The following is a 21771-nucleotide window of genomic DNA, read 5'->3' as shown; positions in this document are numbered from 1 at the left end:
TAAAACAATGTCTCCATTCCAGAGACCATATATTTCTGATTTCTGGATAGAGGATGAGATCTGCAGGGAAAAGGGATTTTTAAGACAGAACAGTGTTAGAAAAAGAAATGATTGCCATACTAAATTACTTTGAATAAGTACAAAGACGAGAATAAAAAGTGAGAGTTGAAAAGTAAGAAAACAATAGTTTAGCTAAAGAGTTCTTAGGAATTTTTTTGGTTAGGCTGTAGAAAAAAAGAAGCATTTGTTTATATATAGTACATGTTACTGTCAGTTTTATTTATTATATAACTTCAGTGTCTTAAATAGATGACAAATTAATTTTGTTCACCTAAAGACAGCCTGAGTGTTTTTTTTTTTAAACAGCATGTATGGTTTGGGTCTGGTGACCTCTAAGACTACTTCTGGATAAATCCAGAAGGAAGCAGTAACGGAAGGGCAGTTACCTGGAAAAAAAGACAAAGCAACACATGATTAAAGCAGATAAAATACAGTGATGCTTTCTGTACTTATTGCAATGAACATTTGTAATTGCTATTTTATTATTTTGCTCTGTTATAGTTTAAAGTGAACTAAACACAGTCACATTAGTCATATACAAGAGGCAGTCTAAGTGTATAATTATCTTTAATTCTGTACATTTAACAACAAGTTTGATGCTATCTTTCTGAAATAGCATGGACCAACTTCTGTTTACATGTGCAGGATTAAACTCTCCAAAGTGAAAGCATAGTGGTGCCTAATCTGTGACCTTTAGGTGGTCAGAATGAATAGAATTATTTCCTGGTGAGAATTAAAGGTGGTCAGGAAAGAGGCCTGACTATCCAGACTTCATACCATGTACACACAAACATACATATACACACATGCACCCATATGCACTTCTGCTTCATAACTTTATGCTTTACTCAGAATAGTCATATATTACTTTTTTGTATTGTCATGAACATTAGTATTCTATAATTGCATTTAAGGAAGGGGTTCTACTGGGGCATCTGGATGGTTAAGTGTTGACTTCGGCTCAGGTTGTGATGTCACAGTTCGTGAGTTTGAGCCCCGCATCCAGCTCTGTGCTGACAACTCAGAGCCTGGAGCCTGCTTCTGATTCTGTGTCTCCCTCTCTCTCTGCCCCTCCCCTGCTCATGCTCTGTCTCTCTCTCTCTGTCTCTCTCTCTCAAAAATAAGTAAACATTAAAAAAAAAAGAGAGGGGGGTTCTACTACCAAATTTTTGGAAAACCATTGCCTTGAATGAAGTAAAAAAAAACAAGTTTAAAGCTTGTTTTGGTATTTTATAAACACAGTTAAGTAATAGAAAAATCACATTGCTGCTAGAATATCTTGTCAGTCTTATCAGTGGTCTTTTCACACTCATGTCCACACAGAAAAGCCCACAGTTGGCGTGATTCTTACTAAAGATGCAATGCTTCTTATCTCTATGAACCTCTGGTGAGATGGCCCATGGATAAGATGTCTGCACTGAAGCTCATTTTTGATAACAATTTAACATCTAAAATTAACATTGGTAACAGAAATTGAACATTTTGATTCAATATGTGGTCCCTTACTATGCATTGAAATACACTTTAGTAAATAGAAAAAAAGTTAGATATTAATTGATTTAACATGAACCTGACCTTTCATGTACTCATATGACATAACTTCACATTGCACGGTCCCGCTTATAATTATAATCTTGGGCTAAGCAAACAACTCTTACTTGATGTTTTATGTATCTAGATAGGCATTCGAATAAGTAAATGCAAATTTTTAACAGCATTATGGATGTAAAGTTGAATTTAATAAACTGTGTATATTAAATCATGCAATTTGTTATGTTTTATAGACAAACATAGATAGCCCTGAAGCTATCACCACAGCCATAAGAAACATGACATCAAAATCTAAAACTTACTCATGCCCCTCTGTAATCTAATCACTCCTTCCCCCATACCCAAATGACCAACAATCTGGTTTCTGTTACTGTAGATTGAGTTGTGATTTCTATAAGGTTGTATAAATAGATTACACAGTATATACTCTTATTTGGGTTCCTTCACTAAGCGTAATTACTTTGAGATCCCTCAATGCTGTTACTTTTATCAATAATCCATTCCTTTTCGTAACTGAATAATACTGTATTGAACGACATACTAGGTTATATCATCCCTCTGTTGATGAACATCTGAATTGTTTCCATTAGTTGGCTATTACAAAACTATCTGCTACAATGATTTGTGTGCAAGTCTTTGTGTGAATATATGTTTTCATTTCTTTTGGTTAAATGTCTAGGAGTTCAGGGACTGGATTTTATGGCATGTATATGTTTAACGTGTTAAGGAACACACGTACATTTTTTAAATCTAATTTCCCTTCGAGGTTTGCCTCTACCACATACCCTAATTCCACTGAAAAGGACAGGTCTGTGTAGAAACAGCACGATGCATTTACCATGAGCTAGTTTCACAGCCACTTAGATCTAACTACATCTTCAACAATGATGTATCCACTTGCTTCTACAAATAGGCCTTTTAGTTTGGGGACTTAAAAATCCCTTTATATAGAGAATATAATTCTTCCTTAGGGGTTGTCCAAATATTTGTTTTGTTGCATTCTAGTGTTATATGTAAGCTGCCAACTTAAGCTACTTTTTTCTACTAGTGTAGGGAATTCTTACGTCCCATAAAGCAAACTTCAATCCAATAACCCTGAATAATATGTACAAAACTCTAATATAGATCTGAATTACTGTCTTATTGAACCGCATCTCCTCAGTAATGTGGAACTTCTTTCATATTTTTCCATTTTTTAGTTCAGTGAAATAAGAATGTCAGGTTTGGACATCTTAGCCTTACATAATACCCCTGGCTGGAACACAGAAGGCAGTTTTTTGCTTTATTACTGTGCCTGGGATTACTTTGCAAATCTAGATAGATGAATTTGGTTAGGACCGTTTATATTATACCTGGCTGCCTTAACAATTTCTGGAAGTAAAAGATTTCCTGTAGGTTAAAAAATATATATCCCCATTGGGAAGTCAAACCACAACTTTTTTCCCCTCAAAATCTTTGTTAGGGAACAGTTGGTAAAACCAGTTTCCAGGACGCTGAAAATGTGATATGTGAAATAATGAGACCACTGCTTTTACACGTCCACAGAGGGGACCATGTAATATGAGGAAATAGCATGGGGGCCAGGTATGGGATATTTCTCCGTATCTGCTCTCACAGTCCTTTGTAGTGTTTCCTCGGGTAATGAAGACATATGCTTCAATTTTCCTCTCACTTATTGAAAGCTTTTGTCTGTGTACACATCAACTCAAGTATCATGCCAGTTGATAGACCTATTGCAAAGTGACAAGCCAGCTCCCCCTGCAGTGACTTTTGCAATCTTGCTTTTTTTTTTTTTATTATTACTGACATGTCCTTGAAATGACACATTCAACCTTAAGCAGATTTTCTTGTAACACTCATTGCTTGTTTTTCCCCCTGATGATAAGGGTAGTAGTTTATTGTATAAATTTTATGACAAATCAATTATACAGAAAAAAAACCACATATACTACACAACTCTCTCCTTCATATATATGCAATGTTTTATATAATTAGAACATATATATACATGTATACATTCAGTTAAAAGTATATTAAGTGCATTTTCTTTGCCATCAGATATTCTCTGAAACTTTTATTTTAATATCTGTAAGAATTAATAACTTTTCAGTTAGATGGCTTCTCTTCAGCTGGCTATTCTAACACTAAGAACACAAATTCACATAGAGAGAATCTGTGTGGCAAAGAATTTGATGCAAGGTGAGGTTTTCCTCACTCGAACATAGCAGAATCTGTCCGCTCTCCATGGTAGCAGTGTTCATACCCAAAAGGTGAAGATCGGGGCGTGTTATTAGTCATCTGCTGTAGCGGCTGCTACTTACTACCACAATTACTGCTGCCATGACCGTCATTACCAACACCTCCACTACTCTTGCTATTATTATTGCATTTGCCCAACAACAGCATACCTCCCATCTATAGAGCGGTGAGAGTAATTGTGCTGCCGAAATTCTCCATGGTATCGTCAGTTACTACCTATGAAGAGCCCTTCCATCGCCCAATTAGTCCTGAGTAAAACAAATTTAAAAAGTTGTTTCAAACTTTCTGAGAGGTTAACAATTCAAAAGGATCTTGTGATTTAAAATTGTATGCAGCACTTCACAAGGGTGTCCTGCTACTTCAAACCTTTTTCTAAGTATTCATTTTGTCTCAATGTTGATTGTAAAAAAAAAAAACAAAAAACAAAAAACAAAAAAAACCCTGCAATAGACTTGTAAACAATAGAATTGAATGGGATTTTCTAAATTGTTTAGTTCAATCTTTTTCACTTACTTCAGAAGGACTTGCGTTCTCATCAAGTTAAGTACTTGTTCAAGGCTACAAGATATTAAAGGGAGCATTTGACCTAAAATAAGATACTCCATCTTTATACTATGCTCCACCACAATTTTTGCCTCAATGTAAGAACTTTGACAAGATACTTGGCTTTAGGTTTTCTGCTCTAATTTGATTTTTTTAATGTTTATTTATTTTTGAGAGAGAGAGAGAGGGAGAGAGAGCAAGTGGGGTGGGGCAGAGAGAAAGGGAGACATAGAATCCGAAGCAGGCTCCAGGCTGTAAGCTGTCAGTACAGAGCCCGATGCAGGACTCAAACTCATGGACCGTGAAATCACGACCTAAGCCAAAGTCAGACACTCAACCAACTGAACCACCCAGGCACTCCTCTGTTCATATTTTTAGAAGGAGAATATAAAATCACAGCTCTGTCCAAAACACATTTAATAGTTTCGGTAATCAGTATAGCTCAATTCATATAGAACTTTAAAAAAAAAAAAAAAAAGAAGAAGACAAAAAAGAATGACGCAGGAGCATATTTGTTTTTCAGTTTCATTGGCATATACTTTTGCTCATGTGATGAACCAAAACTGAATTCATCTGAAGTTTGCTATAACTTAAAGCCAGGGTGCCATCCTGAGAAATAAGCAGGACTTCTTTTAGTTGGGTCTCTAAAGACAATATATGGTTCAAGGTAGGTGGCAGTGGTGCAATGAAGAAAGGCTCAATCATCTATTTGCTCCAGATGCCAAGTTTACTGAGGTCTAGAGATATATCCAGCAGGGAGAGGAGGAGATTAAGGACCAGTCTACTGGTGTGCTGCTGATCAAACCCCTAAATATCTGGCCTTCCTTGTTCTAAAGCAGTGTATTCATGCTGTTTGAAGCTTATTTTCTAGGCTTGTAAAATTTAACTACTCAATTCCCACATTTACCCTGTATCTGTGACTACCAAGCTGGTTCATAAAACAAGCACTGGACCTACTTTGAAGTAGCTGTTTATTAGCTGTGCAATATTGAATAGGTTGTGTTAACTCTAGGGCTCAGTTTCCTCAGCTATGGTATTAAAATGATACCATTTGCCTCTTCAGTTTTATTGTTAAGACTGAATGAGAAAAGGAACGCCGAATAACCCAGCAGAGTGTTGTTAATTAATAACATTAAGACCTTGATTAAAAATGATTACCTCACCTTTCTGTACTCAAAAAGAAGAATCTCAAGGATCCTGATCTGAATCTGGATGTTTCTCATATTTGAACTTTCTAAAAATATACTTTCATTCAAATCCTATTCTTCATGGTTTCATTAGTCTTTCATATCTTTATTTAAATGTCAAGCTGGAATACCTCTTATGACAGTTTTCATGAATTAGATATGGAGTCCTGGGAATTAGAGCTGGATCACCAACTCATTTGGTGGTTGAATAAGTACCATGATATTGACGATGCCACTTTCATTTATGACCCTCTTGCTGATTTCCTGTGTGCTTTTCTATAGTTATTAGCCTCATTGGTGTCTTTGGAGCAGAGGAATGACTGTCACAAGCTTCCTGATAGGAAGAAGGATTAAGGCTAAAATATGCATTACCCTGTGTGATTCTATCATTACTTGAGTCCTCAGACAGGATTTATATAAACTTAAGTGATTGTAATGATCACTTCTTATGATAATCATCATAATCCAGACTCAACCATAAGGCATTGCATGGTCCACTATTTGATGTCTGCTGACCTGGGTAGATTTTTAAATAGCAAACTAATAGAGACTTAATTCATAAAAAGTATATCAACAACTAAAGTTGTGTCTCCTCTGACAGCAATATTCTACATGTTCAGGATTTATCTGCCCAAGCTGTCGTATCTGAGTACATGTTTAATTATATCGTCTAATGCATTATAGATGTATTCTTTTCTCTGACTTTTGTGTGTGTGTGTGTGTGTGTGTGTGTGTATGATATTCTGCAACTTAGCTTTGTCAAATTAGATTTCAATTGTTGTAGCCTTTAAGAGATGTAATACTCACCTAGGCTTCTTAGTTTCAACATACGGAATAATTTATATGGTGTTATATTCTTAGCGTGCTGGAAAAGAAGAATGAAATGGCTTGTGAAACATAAAGGGATGATAATAGTACCTAGAGGAGGTTTTGAATTATTTTTTGGAAGATTATAAGAAGAAAAACCACTAATGATTTTAATAGATCATTTGAAAATAGAAATATATGTCTTTATTCACATCTGTCCTTATTTCCTTATCCATTTACTTTCTTCCTTGTATCAGTTCACTAAAAACCATATTTATTGTGCACCTACTTTTTGCCAAGCGTTGTGTTAGGGACTAGAGTTATAATAATACTAGATGCCTTCTCATTCCTTGTGAGAGTCAGGAGATACATGTATTCAGAGAGGAACCATATTTCTAATTGATATGATGAATTGGAGTGAATTTGTTTCACAGAACTCAATGGACTTACCAGATTATCTCCTAGTATTGAAGGTTCCTAGTACTTGGAAAACATTTCATCCAGATTAATGTTATGTTTTCAGTTTATGCATGAACTCATAAAATCTTAAAACTTGGAGAAGTTACAGAAAATATAAAATTTTAATGACTTTCCACCCATATTTTAAAGATGAGAAAATTGAAGCATAGAAAAATTATGAGATTTTCCTAACAACATACAACTAATTGGTGGCAAAGTTAGAATGAAAAACCAAGTATCCTAACTTCAAGTTCATTAATCTACCACTATAACACAACCCTAGCAGCTTTCTGATAATACAATAAATGTCTTCCCAGGTTACCTTGAGGTATTTTATACTCATTCTCCTCTTCTGCCTGACATTTCTAAGGAAATTTCTCTATGTCTCACCATTCAATCTCAGTCTCAAACCATGTAACTCTAGGGAATATCTCTTATTTACATTTAATATCCTTACCCTTTATCTCTCCTGAGAGCAAGGATTATGTTTTGTCTCAAGATCCCCAGAAACTAGCATAATAGCCTGTGTTTCTATGCATAAAAAACAGACATTCAAATATGTTAGTTGAGGTGACTTTTGATTTTTTTAACCTCTTTATTACTGATCAAACAAACTTGGACTATCACTGCATGTATTTAGGTAATAATTTTTCGTTATTAATAAAAGTTGAAAGAAGTATCCCAGAAGGGAAGCAGCTTATTAAATGCAGGCATTAACACTGTGACCAAGGTTGTAATTTTATTGTCATCAATCTTCTGATATAATCTTCCAGGTGTTTGGTTAAGACTAAAATGAGTGAACAGTGCCCTCTTCTGTCTGATAACCATAATGGTATTATATGGGGTATGAACTTCAGTCTACAAACTCGGATGTACGAGAAAAAAAAAAAAAACCTTTTTATTTTTATAATGTCTAAGTTAACATAGTTTTAACTTTGCTCATGGGATATTTAAAAAATAGTCATTGGACCCTCCCTTTACCTCTGTCACTTGTGTTGGGCCAGGTGAACCAAACTTCTAGATCTCTAGTTCTCAGACAGGGATGATTCCTACCCTCTCCCCACTGGGGGACATTTGGAAATGTCTGGAGATACTTTTGATTGTTACAACTTGGGAGGGTCCTATTTCATGTAGTGGGTAGAGCCTAGGGATAGTGCTAAACATCCCACAGCATACAAGAACGTACAAGATAGTTTTTTGCAACCAGAGTTATTCAGAGCAAGATGCTTACGGTGCTAGGTTTTGGAGACTCTTTTCTAGAGACCTAGACTATATCAACGCATCAGAAAGGCCTACCAATTTCTTGCAATTTTCTAAAATTAGTTACCAGTGAGTATCCATTGTCCTAGCCCATGTAGCTCCTCCAGGTTTACTACTTGCTCTTTCCATGATACTTTATAGGCCTTGGTAAGACTTCAAACTCTGGTCTGAGTTTAGAAGATTGTGTTTTCTCTGATGTCTTTTTATATCTGTACTGAACTTTCAATGGGACCCATAGATTTCATTCTAGTCTTCCAAATCTGAGAATCTTGAGCTCTGTACAAAACCTATTATCTCTAATTTCCATAGTCTTTATTTTTAAAATACAAAATCCAGGATTCTTTGCCTCAAACTTTCCCTTAAGCAAGGAATCATGAACTCAACACTTATTGAAAGCAGAAGGGAAAGGATTAAACATTACTCTGTAGGTTAAAAATGTCCCATGACATTCTTCTGACATTGATACCGAAGCTTATTAGTCATTAAATCATTTATTTCCTTATTCAGTTAAGATATTTTTATTGAGCACACAGTATATGCTGTTTCAAGGTGCTCAGAGTGATGAACAAGACAGACAATATCCTTATTTTCATGAAAGTTATGTTCTAATGGGACAAGACAAAAACACATTCCCTTTCAAAAAAAAAACAAAAGAAAAATATAATTTCAGGTTATGATCATGAAAAGAGAGCTAATGAAAAATTACAAGGTGATATAAAAAACAAATGAAGTAGGGAAAAGGGTTCCTTTTAGATAGACTGACCAGGGCAGACTGGATAAGACTGAAGATAGGCCATCTGATCTCCTATGGTGAGAATGATCCAGCCATGTAAGAGGTCTAGGAGGACCATTCCAGGCAATAGAGTAGTCGATACAAAGAGCCAAAGACCGGGATGTAGAATGAGCAGATGAGTGGGCCATGTTTGAAGAGTACAAAAAGTGCTTGTGTGTGTTTTCAGCAAAAAGGCATTTCTTAGGTTTCTATCACTTGAAATTATATTACGAACATACCTAGTTCTCTTATAAAAATGAATTTTTGACATTGACATTCCCAATCATCCTGTGCTGTCAGCTCAGCTAGCAGGACCTGACTGAGCATGCTCTTTCCACTGCCTGCTTGGGAAGACGGCCTGGAGTGCCCTTCCTAACAGCTTCCCCGAGTGTCAGACTGCTCCTGTCACTGCGCTGGCAGTTATTTGATTGTAGTAAACCAGCAATGGATAGTCGGAGAAGTATGATTTATGATTAAGTCACTTGTAGGATTTAGAATTTGACCTTCATTTGAGAGGAAAATGTCAAGCGTGACTCCTGTTCCTAGACTATCCTTTTTCTCCTGTTTCTAGACTATCCTTTTTCTCCTGTTTTTTTTTCTTTCTTTCCTTCTTTCTCTTTCGTTTCTCTTTTCCTTTCCTTTTCAGTGACTACAAATTTCTTTTTTCATATATTTTAATGTTAAACATTTATAAAGTCTGTGCAAGTGAATTTTTATGTGTAATAACCCTGCGTACCGTCTCCCTAGAAATGCTGAAGGAATTAATGAGATAAAGTCTGTAGAGAGCATGAAGCTCCTTGGGAAAAAAGATGTATAAATGCAGTCATTTCTATCTCAGTAAATATATATACATATATATTTATTAAAACCACAAATTTATTCTGACTCTGAAGTTTAATGTGCCACTGTGGTTTATTGCAGCTCCAGTTTCTATGTAAAAACCTCAGCCTGAATATTTTCAAGTTTTATACTTGATTCTGGCCTCTTTCACATAAAGTGAGGTCTTATAATAAAATTAATGATAATCTATTATAATCATAAACAATATTAAACTTCAGGACTTTCTAGTCACTGAATAATGTTCCAGTCCATCATCTTATTTTATCCTCACAATAACCCTAAGAATTAGGTGATATTTTTGCCATTTTACAAGTGAGGAAACTAGGCTAATTTCATATCACTTTGAGCTACCTAAGAAGGGCTTCACAACAAGCAAGAGTTAAAATAGAAAAACATGAAAAGGTTTCCTGAATTCTAATATGAGAAATATATGAATAATGACTAAGTTTATTAACACTCTTTTGAGTAAAAAAAGGATATCTGTATCTTCCTCTTGGTCTAGTTTAGAGACAGCTCAGCTTAGAGAGGGAAAGTTGTTTCCATCATCACTGAGAATCTATGTGAGAGTGAATCTTTGCCAGGACGACTTAAGGGATAATTTTATTCTTGTATATGAGTAAAATCAGGTTAAAAGAGAGCTTTACTTGGAATTTAGGAGAAAATAACGTGTGTGGAATTATATTAAACCCTGTTTAGTGCAAGACATCATATACTCAAAAATGGGGTGAATGTAACTAGAGTATCACATCAATCCAGAGTAACAAATTTGGAATAAAATGGAGGTAACCAAATTGATGCAAACATTTTATCCAAAAATATAAAGGGTTGGGTAAGGAATGGAATAGTGGAGAATGAGAAGAAAAAAAACAAGAGAAAAAAACAACAACAACAAAAGAAAGAAACAAATTTTCCTGCACTCTAGCTATCTGTGGGCTAAGCAATTCTTCCTTACAGCATCTTAGTAGATTTGAGCCTCACGACAAATTTCGGAGTTAGGTGGTACTATCCAAAACTTTGTTCTGAGAAAACCAAAGTTTAAAATGGTACACAAAATGCCCAAAGTCCCACAATCACTAATTGGAGGGCCAGAATTCAAATTTAGGTCTATATTACTCAACATTATTGGGTCTTTCTACTACATAACACTGCTCTCAGGTAGTTTGATCTCACTTACACACACACACACACACACACACACTTTCCAGATGTTTGCACCTTCCAGAGTTGCCAGATGAGTGTACAATAGGGGGTCGCCCCGCCTTCCTCCTCCCTTTTAAATATTTACGCTATTATTATTTGTCTTGAGGCTTAAAAGAGTTAATGTATCACTCCAAAAGGGATTAGAATGCTCTTATTTCTCTCTTAGCTTCCACTTAATTTAGATTATAGCATTGTATATTTGACTTTTTATTTTTGCAATACCAGCCAACTGCTTGCCTTACGGAAAACAAAATGCTGCCAGCAAGTGTTTTAAGCACTCCCCCACTGATCTTGTTCCTGAAAAGAAGAGGTCAGTTGTAGTGGCTTTGCAAGAAGACTATAGTCCTGTGTTAAAGACAAAAACAAACAAGCAAAAAAAAAACAAAAACAAAAACAAAAACAAAAACACCAGCGCAGAAGTATGTGGGCGTAAATGGTAGGCTTATCTCTTCCTGCAATATCACCAACAAAAATGGTACTTGTGACTTCTGACAGCAGCAGTTCTTAGTTTCTGTTAAGTCACTTTATTTTGAGTTGAATAAAATACTGGAATCAATGAGGTTATATGTCACTTCATTGTAAAGTATAATCCAAGTAATTAACAGCGGGCATTTATAAGAAACAGATCACAGTAAGGACACCAGACAGCCTTCAATTGCAAAACAATAGGACCCAAGGAAAGGAATTTGATAACTGAATTTATTCAGATGTTTCAGGGGATGGTGATGTATCAAGGAGGGAAATCGAAAAGATTCTTTCTCAATATACTGTGGGAAAAATACACAAAAATGGCTAATAATGAAACACACGATTGTGTAGAAGTTCCACAGAAGTGAACTAATGTTACTAACACCTACGAAAAGAGAGTAAGTTGCCCTGTGATCATAGCTGCATGTGTTTGCAGAAAAGAAGGGCTGCCTGTAGAGATAAACATACGTAAGGGTTACTCAAGCATATCAGAGGCCTTGGAAAGAGGGGGACTATTAATATCTAATAGTAGTCAGTTGAAGTACATGCAGAGTTTTGGGTGATGCTCAGTGCAAGGCTTAGAAAACGAAGTGCTGGTTAAAGATCCATGAGATGAGAAAGAATCTGAGGCCATTAGTGGTAGGAAATAGATAGCTTCACTCTATAGTGTGAACTAATTATTGCAAGTTCTCATCTCTAGAGTGGTCCCAAGGGAAGGGAAACCCTCCACAGCCCTCAGTATAAACAAAGGGCCTGTGTGCAAACCAAGGTTGAAGGGAAACCAAGGCTGGACTGAGGAGGCAATCCCTGTCCTTCCCCCATCTTTAACAGCCAGGTGTGTAGAAGAGATCTTTCACTTCACTTTTGGTTATTTTTCATGACACCTGTTTGATTTCTGAATTTCCCACCAGGGTTTTGTATTAAAGGGTTCATATATAATTTAAAGGAAAACAAATATTAACTTAATTCAAGTTAAATACTCTTACTTGTATTTGCAATAATAACAGATATCTTTAAATTATTGCCCCAGTAAGATGAAGAGACAATCAGGAATTAGGAGAAATAACATAATGCAAATAAAATCAGTTTGAAATATGGAAGTACAGTTAGGACAAGGGTTTGTTGTTGCCATTGGTATGTTTCGCTTTGTTCGTATCCAACTCTTTTTTGGCTATCACTGATAATTCTGCTTTATCCATTCAAAAGCATGGATGTGCTTGATTGTAGTGATATGACGATAGGCAGGGCAGACCCACTTCTTACCTCACAGAGGCGACAACAACTGGTTGCCTGTTTCAACAAACAATGCTGCAATCAAGTATGGGGAACATCATGAGAGTGGAAGTGGAGGGGTCAGGAAGAGCTTGGCAGAGGACCCAACCCAGTCCAGGTCTTCCTGAGCTAGACACCTCCCTGTCAGAAGATGTCTAAGCTGAAATTGAAAAAAAGAAATGGAAGTAGGTTAGCTCTTTAGGATAGACACTGCAGTTAATATATTTATTATTTAAATTCCTAGAAAATTTAATTTATTGATAGTTTTTGGTAGCATTTTAATGTTATATTGTTTTAACTGTAAATATTCCATTTCTTTATCACATGTAAGCATCTTGGTTTGTGATAACCACATAATGTTTAGCCAAATAGTTCTTGACTGAGAGAAAAACTTCCTTCTACTTATTTTGCTTTCTTTTTCTTTCAAAATTTATTGGGATATAATTCATATACGATAAGATTCACCCTTTTGAAGTTAAAACTCAGGGTGTGTACCTGTTTTTTTTGTATATGCACACAATCTTGCAATCGTTAACCACTATCTAATTCCAGAACATTGCGATCATCCTAAAGAAAGACTACATACCCATGAGCAATCATTGCCCACTCCCTCCTCCGTCACCCCCGCCTTTAGGAACTACCAGTCAAACTTTTGTCTCTATAGATTTGCCTATTCTAGACATTTCACACAAATGGAATCAACATGTGGTCTTTTTTTTTCATCTTTATTTTATTTTATTTTTATTTTTTTAATAGGAAATTTATTGTCAAATTGGTTTCCATACAACACCCAGTGCCCATCCCAACAGGTGCCCTCCTCAATGCCCATCACCCACTCACTTTCCCCTCCCTCTCACCCCCCATCAAGTATATTCTCAGTTTTTTCTCAGTTTTTATATTCTCAGTTTTTCTCAGTATATTCTCAGTTTTTAAGAGTCTCTTGTGGTGTGGCTCCCTCCCTCTCTAACTTTTTTTTTTCCTTCCCCTCCCCCATGGTCTTCTGTTAAGTTTCCCAGGATCCACATAAGAGTGAAAACATATGGTATCTGTCTTTCTCTGTATGATTTATTTCACTTAGCATAACACTCTCCAGTTCCATCCACATTTCTACAAAAGGCCATATTTCATTCTTTCTCATTACCACGTAGTATTCCATTGTGTCTATAAACCACAATTTCTTTATCCATTCATCAGTTGATGGACATTTAGGCTCTTTCCATAATTTGGCTATTGTTGAGAGTGCTGCTATAAACATTGGGATACAAGTGCCCCTATGCTTCTCAGTATATTCTCAGTTTTTAAGAGTCTCTTGTGGTGTGGCTCCCTCCCTCTCTAACTTTTTTTTTTCCTTCCCCTCCCCCATGGTCTTCTGTTAAGTTTCCCAGGATCCACATAAGAGTGAAAACATATGGTATCTGTCTTTCTCTGTATGATTTATTTCACTTAGCATAACACTCTCCAGTTCCATCCACATTTCTACAAAAGGCCATATTTCATTCTTTCTCATTACCACGTAGTATTCCATTGTGTCTATAAACCACAATTTCTTTATCCATTCATCAGTTGATGGACATTTAGGCTCTTTCCATAATTTGGCTATTGTTGAGAGTGCTGCTATAAACATTGGGGTACAAGTGCCCCTATGCATCAGTACTCCTGTATCCCTTGGGTAAATTCCTAGCAGTGCTACTGCTGGGTCATAGGGTAGATCTATTTTTAATTTTTTGAGGAACCTCCACACTGTTTTCCGGAGTGGCTGCACCAGTCTGCTTGCAAACATGTGGTCTTTTATGACTGACTCTTTTCACTTACCATAATACCTTCAAGATTCACCTATGTTGCAGCCTGTCTCAGTATCCCATTCCTTTTTATAGCCAAATCATATTTTATTGTATAGAATTGTGTTTATCTATTCCTCACTAGATTTGTATTTGAGTTGTTTCCACTTTTTGGCTACTATGATTGGTGCTGTTATGAACAGTTTTTTTTAACAAGTTTTTGTGTGGGCATGTATTTATTTTCATTTCTTTTCTAGGAGTAGAATTGCAGGGTCATATTGGTACCTCTGTGCTTACTTTTTGAGGTATGGTCACTCTGTTTTCCATTTTGCATTCTCACCAGCAATGCTTTGCTTTCTTTTTATAGACCCCAGAGGAACTGGAGGATGTTTCTGACTTGGAAGAGGAACATGAGGTGCGCAGTCACACCAGCATTCAGACTGAAGGGAAAACTGACCGGGTAAGTCACCTCCCTGAGAGGACAACTATATGCTGTGCCCTCTTCTTGTCAATCATGTAGGCGCTCACAGGTGGGACTCCTGGCTCTGGGGGTGGTTTTGCAAAGCACAGGAAGAAGAGCCTTGGAATCCATGGGCCACAGCATGAGAGGAATTATTTCCTTTACCTTGAAAGCCCACAGGGAGACCATTTCTGATCATGTAGTAAATCACCCCATGCCACTTTTGATGTTTATAGCAGTCATGGGAATATAGAATTCAAATGTGCACACATTTATTTAGATAGAAAAGAGAAACCAAGAAGTTATAAATATACTCTGTAATTCTAGGGGAAAAAACTGAGAAACTACCCCTGTACTTTTCTTCCTTTCTGCCTTGCCCTCTTCTCCCCTTACCATCAACACACACACACACACACACACAGACACACACACACACACACACACACACCTCCAACAATGCTAAAAAACTTCCGAATTACTCTGAGGTATTGTATCTCACTTTACTTGCACCCAGTGCTTGGGAACCTGTGAAAGTTTGGTTTCCTAGCCAATGATCATTTGTAACTGCAGACCAGCCTGCGGAACGTGGGTCTAAAAGCCAGGCAGTAGAGTATAGCAGCTTAGATTGTCCTGCAACACATCTGAATTAGCCACTCCCTTACTCTGTTACCTGGGAAACTCAGCCTTTCTCTAACTTGGTTCGCTGATTTATAAAGTGAGGATAGTACTAGTACTCTCTATATGTGGATTATTGTGCAAATAACTAAATTAACTAGTAGAGCCCTTAACACATGGCTTAGCTCATAGTAAGTTCTCAATAATCATTAGTTATTATTTGTAGCTATAGTAGTGATAGTATACTTATCATCAGCATTATTACTATTATTAATTAGCTAAATTCAGTGACATTACATTTGGAGGTGGATAGAAAAAGATAAATTTAAGAAAGTTGCATGTCTTTTTTAAGTTTATTTATTTATTTTTGAGAGGGAGAGAGAGAGAGAGTACCAGCAGGAGAGGAGCAGAGAGAGAGGGAGACACAGAATCTAAAGCAGGCTCCAGGCTCTGAGCTGTCAGGGCATAGCCCAATGTGGGGCTCAAATTCATGAACTGTGAGACACGACTACAGCTGAAGTCGGATGCTCAACTGACTGAGCCACCCAGGCTCCCCAAAAGTTCCATGTTTTCAAATATTCAGATTACTTAGAACTGATATATATTAGTCACGACACCTGTGCTTTCTTAGAAATGTTGGTTTTCTTGAGTTTCCATTCCTTGCTGATTATTTGGATTACTTCCCAGCCCTCTAGAAACCAGTTCATGCTGGGAACTGCCTGGGGGCACCCAGCATCTAAAAGAAGTTTTCTTCAAATCTAGTAGGCATCTTTGGAAAGAGATCAGTTTTTACAAATGGCAATGGGATTGGGAATAAAGTTTGCTGATATTCTAGTTTGCTCATGCTTTCAAGTAAGTGAGTGATTCACTTAGGCTGCTGCTGAGCCACTGTAGGTGGAGGGTAGTTGTCAGGACATACAGAGTAATTGATAGGAGAAAATTTTGTTACAATAAAGGTAACTTTTAGGATGCCGGGATTAGGATAAACATGCCATGTTTCTCATTCTGTATCATCACATGTATACAATGAAGCCTTGGTTAAGACCTTAAAACTTAGAAACTTCAAAGTACTTCATCTGAAAAATGAGAAGAATAATATCTTACCTTCTCACAGCATAACCTCAAAGATAATAACCTCAAAGAAGGTAATGCATATGAAAGTGTTTTATAAACTTTATAATTATATGCCAAGAAATTAAGCTTCTTATTACTACTGTTTGATTTGTATTTTTGTTCTTCACTGGGGTTACAGACCAGCTAGATGGCCACCTGATTATAGTAGGTTAAGACGTTGATGATCTCCATGGTCCTGGATCTTAAGAATCTTTCATAGAAGGCACTGCTTCTAACCTTGTAGAAATCATCCCAAAACTTCTCTGCATTCTGGATTTGTGTTCCACTGTGCACATTTCCCTGACAGGCCAGTTCATTTGGAATGCCCCTGGGCAACACCCTCACTACTACCTAGTGGCAAGATAGATCCCTTCCCATCACATCTACTGGGAACAATGTTATATTCAACCTGACCACTCTCTGCTCTAGTAAATCTCTCTGTATAAAATGTGAATATCTTAGATTTTATTCACTTCCTGCCTTGAGGCTTCTCTGAAATTGCTGTGTGGAATCCCTCAGGAAGCTATTCAGATATTCTAATATATGCACAATCTTGTGTGAAGCATTAACACTCCACAGAGTAACCTTGGTGAATACTCTTATATTCCTTGGATGGACTATTTTGCATTTTCCATAGGTACTCAAAGGATTCAGAGGGAGATCAAGCCCCACCGGTACCATGGTGACCAGCTTGATAATATATCTTTGGAATTGCCCTCCTTGTTTTCCATATCCATCCTTCCCAGGTTCCCAGTTCTGTTCCCCAAGATTTCATCCCGGAATAAGCTACCTTCCATTCTTAGACTCTGCTTTTGGGAGAAAACGAGAAAAGATAGTCACAGTATATAAACTAACTATCACATTAACTTTGATATATTGATACATTATCCCAGTTTTACTAATAAGATCACTGAGGCACAGACAGCTTTATATAACTTGTCTAGTAAGTGGATTCTGTTTTCTGATTAAGAACTTTAGTGATTACCACATATCAATTTACTTAAAATACAGAGTTAGTGGAATGAATCTTTTATTAACAAGCAACAAACCACCACCACCCCATTAAACTTGATTCATCATCAATGGAATGGAAGAGAAGAGAGTAAAAGGTGCTGCAGTCATCTGAGAAATGGAGGAAGGATACAAATTTTCTTTTAAATTTAAAGAGTAATTAGGTACAGTACAGACAATTTAACTCAAATAACAACCTTTTATTGGATATCTGTCTTGTGAGTTCATTACTACAGATTTTGCATTCATGGCAGGCCAGCTTAAACTGTCCCTCACCCAAACCACCTGACCAAAATGATCACGTTTACCTATGTTTTATGAGCTCTCTTAGGCATCTTGCATCCCCAACAGGCTCCATGTTCTCCATAGTTGTGTCTCTGTGCTTGGAATATATTTCTATGCTCAATCTCATATACATTTGATACTCTATCTCTGTATTCTATCCAGCATTCCTGAAGTCTGTATCCATTGGACTGAGTATATCTTTTGACACATTTCCCTGATACCATCCAATTTGGGAAGATACCGTAAAATTTTGAAGTGGACTCTGTTGAGAATTTTTTGAATACATGCCATGCTTCATGAGAATTTCTGGTCACTGAATCAGACATGCATTTGGGTCCCTTTTTGCTGGCTGCTCTTATTAAAGAGTAAATGCTTTCTTGATTCTTGAATAATGCAGACTCTGCTGTATAGAACACGGAGTAGAACGAATTTCAGGTACTTTTTAGTAATGGGATGACAGTTATTTATTATCATTTTCCTCTCTGCACTTCACTGCCAGTAGTTGTGGCTCAATATCATCTGTTATTGTTGTCATCAGTGGCAAATGCCACTGGGCATTGTAAAGGTGTATAACCAACAAATAATGATTTAGAGTCCATGGTCAATGAGAGTGAAATACTAAAAGACCAATAGTGCATGCCTTATGAAGTAGCAGAGGAACAGAAGTGGAAATTAGTGATTATCTTAATTATTAAACACGGATACTCACTGGACCAATACTGTGATTATATCCAGTAATCAGGCATTCCACAGTGGTATAGAGTGTGATTTTGCTATAGATTTATAGAACATTCTTTAAAGCTCTAATTGTTTATTCTGTTCATGTTCTTACCAAGTATGAAATAGAAATCTGTTATCTTAAAAACTCTAATTTGAAAGAGACATGAAAATAGACTCCTGTTAAGATCATCAAATTCCCAAACTTACTGATAAGATGACTTTTTGGTAAGTCCTAAAAGCTTTCTAAAAGATTATACTAAATACATGCTAACTCATCATTTCTATTTAAACAAGAGTGCCAGTTATCATTTAACATTTACAGCTTACAGAATGTTTCCCAGTTGGTGTCTTATTTCACAAAAGCCCTGTTTTGTTTTTTTTTTCTCCTTGATTTTACTAATTAGGGAATTTAACTCAAAGAAGTTCAATAGTTTGTAGATATCATGTCAACTGGAACCAAATCCCAGGTCTTCTGGCACAAACCACTCTCTTTCCAGTACAGCCCAGCAAATTTGGGTAGAATCTTACCATCCCATAAGATCTCATTGTCCTCCTATTGTTACAGCCAGTATAATGGAGTTGATATTATAAGTCCTCTACTAGAAAAATGACTTTTGAAACTGAAAACTATAAACCTAAGTATCAAATCTGCTTAAGTCTCACAAGTTTCAAAATGTCTCAACATTACAATCTTCCGTTAATAACCAAATCATTTTGTTGATTACCATTTGGAAACTACATGGTGATGTCTGGACAGTCATCCTTGGTGGCTTGACAGTCTCCCTGGTGAATCACTTCACCTTGAAGAAATGGAGTATTAATCAGATAGAGTCAGACAGTGTCAGACCTTGTAGGACAACAATCCTGGGTCTCCAAGCACAGAATCCAGAAACCTCAGTCTCTTATCACAATGGCCTCTGTCATATTTCAATCCAGGGAGTATTTTGATATCTAGATTTCCACCCTTCCTCTCATTTACTGTCTGCAGTAGGGGCAGCAGTAGCAAGGGGCTCCCAGGAAGTAAATAGTGCCAGCAGGGTGATGGCTAAAAATGTTTCCCATGCCTACCTGAAGGACAACTGTGGTTTTAGAGAGATTTAGTAGAACAGATTGAAAGAGAGTTTTGCGAGCGGAATGGGTTAGCAAGTGGCTGATCTCCACTAGCATTGCCTTATGATGTACAGATGTGTGAACTTGGGAGTTATATAAGCCTTGATTCAAATCTGGGTTCTACCCATTATTATCCATATGACACTGAACACATTATTTACATTTCTAACTGTTTTCTCATCTGTAAAATTGTGATAATAGTATCTGTTATCTAGATAATACTATCCAGATAATAGTATCTATTTTCTTGTTTTTCTTGAACATTAAACTAGGTACATGAAAAATTTCAGTTCAGTTCCTGGCACATAGGAAGTGCTCAATACATTGTGATTTTTCTAAAAAAAAATGAATGTCATGATAAATGTAGATTTGTGTGGTAGTATTATGCTTTGGCTTCCTTTTGAGTAGCTCAAGAAGCTTCATCAAGGCAAGTCTCAGTCTTCTAGTATGAGACTCCTTTGGTTTCTTGGTTTTGTGGTGTGAAACATTTTGACATGCTGGAAATTCTATTACCAAAGTCCTTTGAAGGAGTTTTTTTCCTTAGGAGAAGGACTTATCAGAAACTGGTTTTTCAGGTTAGAAGGAAGATGGCATTAATGTGATTTTTAATGATGCTTGCACTTTCATGTACATCTAATTCACATACCTCATGTACAACTGAAATAGCGATCACAAAAAAACAAAACAAAACAAAAAACTCTTGATAGTAGGATAAAGCAGAGAATTTGACCCAATAATTGTCAAGTTCTTATTTTGTTCATTATTGAATGGCTGGCCCTGCATTGTGAGGTTTTGTTTTGTTTTGTTCTTTTCTTTGTGGAATTTTGGTACTGTGGTTATCTGTTGTTTCTTCTCTCTCTCACAGTCCTCATTTATCTTCATCAAATTATATAGGGCTTAATTTCCAAAGTTTGCGGTACGTAGGCAAAAACAAAAGAAAAAGAAAATTCATCCTGATATTTATAGGATGCACGTTAAAATCAGTTTTGCAAATAGTCACTTAAAACTGCCTTTTATTGAGTGAAATGTTGCCATTTGCAACGACATGGATAGATCCAAAGAGTGTAAGGCTAAGTGAAATAAGTTGGTCAGAGAAAGACAAATATCATATGATTTCACTCTTATATGGAATTTAAGAAACAAAGCAAATGAACAAAGTTAAAAAAGATAAAAACCAGAAAACAGTCTCTTAACTATAGAGAACAAACTGATGGTTATCATAGGGGAGTGAAATAGGTGAAAGGGGATTAAGAGTACACTTATCTTGATGGCACTGAAAAATGTAGAGAATTGTTTAGTCACTCTATTGTACAACTGAAACTAATATAACACTGTATGTTAACTATACTGGAATTAAATTAAAAAATGAAATAAAATTGTCGTTTATTTCTCTATTCCTTAGAACGTATGTCCTAGTGATTCTTTCCTCTGCCTATACAGCTCGAAAGCCAATAGGTCTCAAAAAATAAAAGATTTTGTTCTGTCTCGCACAATTTAAACTTTGATCATACTGTCTTGTAGATGAAGAGTGAAAAAGGGAACTCATTTAACATTACTGACCAAGCCAGGTTTTCTTTTTTAATGTTTATTTGTTTTTGAGAGAGAGAGAGACAGAGACAGAGACAGCGCACAAGTGAGAAGTGAGGCAGGGCAGAGAGACAGGGGGCAGAGGATCTCAAGCGAGCTCTGATGCAGGACTCAAACTCATGAACTGCAAGAATGCGACCTGAGCCGAAGTCGTATGCTCAACCAGCTGAACCATCCAGGCATCCCATCAAGGCCAGATTTTTATTTGCAAGTACTTGAAGCTGTCGTCTCTAAGTGCTGAAATTCAGTTTAGTGACCATAACATTAAAAACAAAACTCTTAAAGATTTATAATTTCAATTGTAGTCAGAGCATATTTCAGCAAAAAATTATACCACCTTTTTGAAGATAGATTATTCATCATATTTACTGTTGACCCAAAAGTAAAGACAGTGTAACATGTAGTCTTTGATTA

The 21771-nt window shown here is 36.4% G+C and overlaps 1 protein-coding gene across 8 annotated transcripts in view; it reads left to right on the top strand.

The window, feature by feature from the left end:
* The window catches only part of CTNNA3 (catenin alpha 3), a 1692711-nt gene that overhangs the window by 1481941 nt on the left and 188999 nt on the right, over positions 1-21771 (top strand). For all 8 annotated transcript variants that reach the window (XR_006209119.1, XR_006209117.1, XR_006209118.1 and 5 more), the window contains one exon: positions 14824-14916. Coding sequence is in view for 4 of the 8 variants with exons in the window: in XM_042960559.1 (XP_042816493.1) it covers positions 14824-14916 (93 nt within the window). In the remaining 4 variants the exon portion in view is untranslated. The remainder of the gene's footprint in view (positions 1-14823; positions 14917-21771) is intronic.

This window comes from Panthera tigris, chromosome D2 (assembly GCF_018350195.1).
Source record: "Panthera tigris isolate Pti1 chromosome D2, P.tigris_Pti1_mat1.1, whole genome shotgun sequence".
Lineage (NCBI taxonomy): Eukaryota > Metazoa > Chordata > Mammalia > Carnivora > Felidae > Panthera > Panthera tigris.
This window is presented reverse-complemented; position numbering and strand designations above follow the sequence as displayed.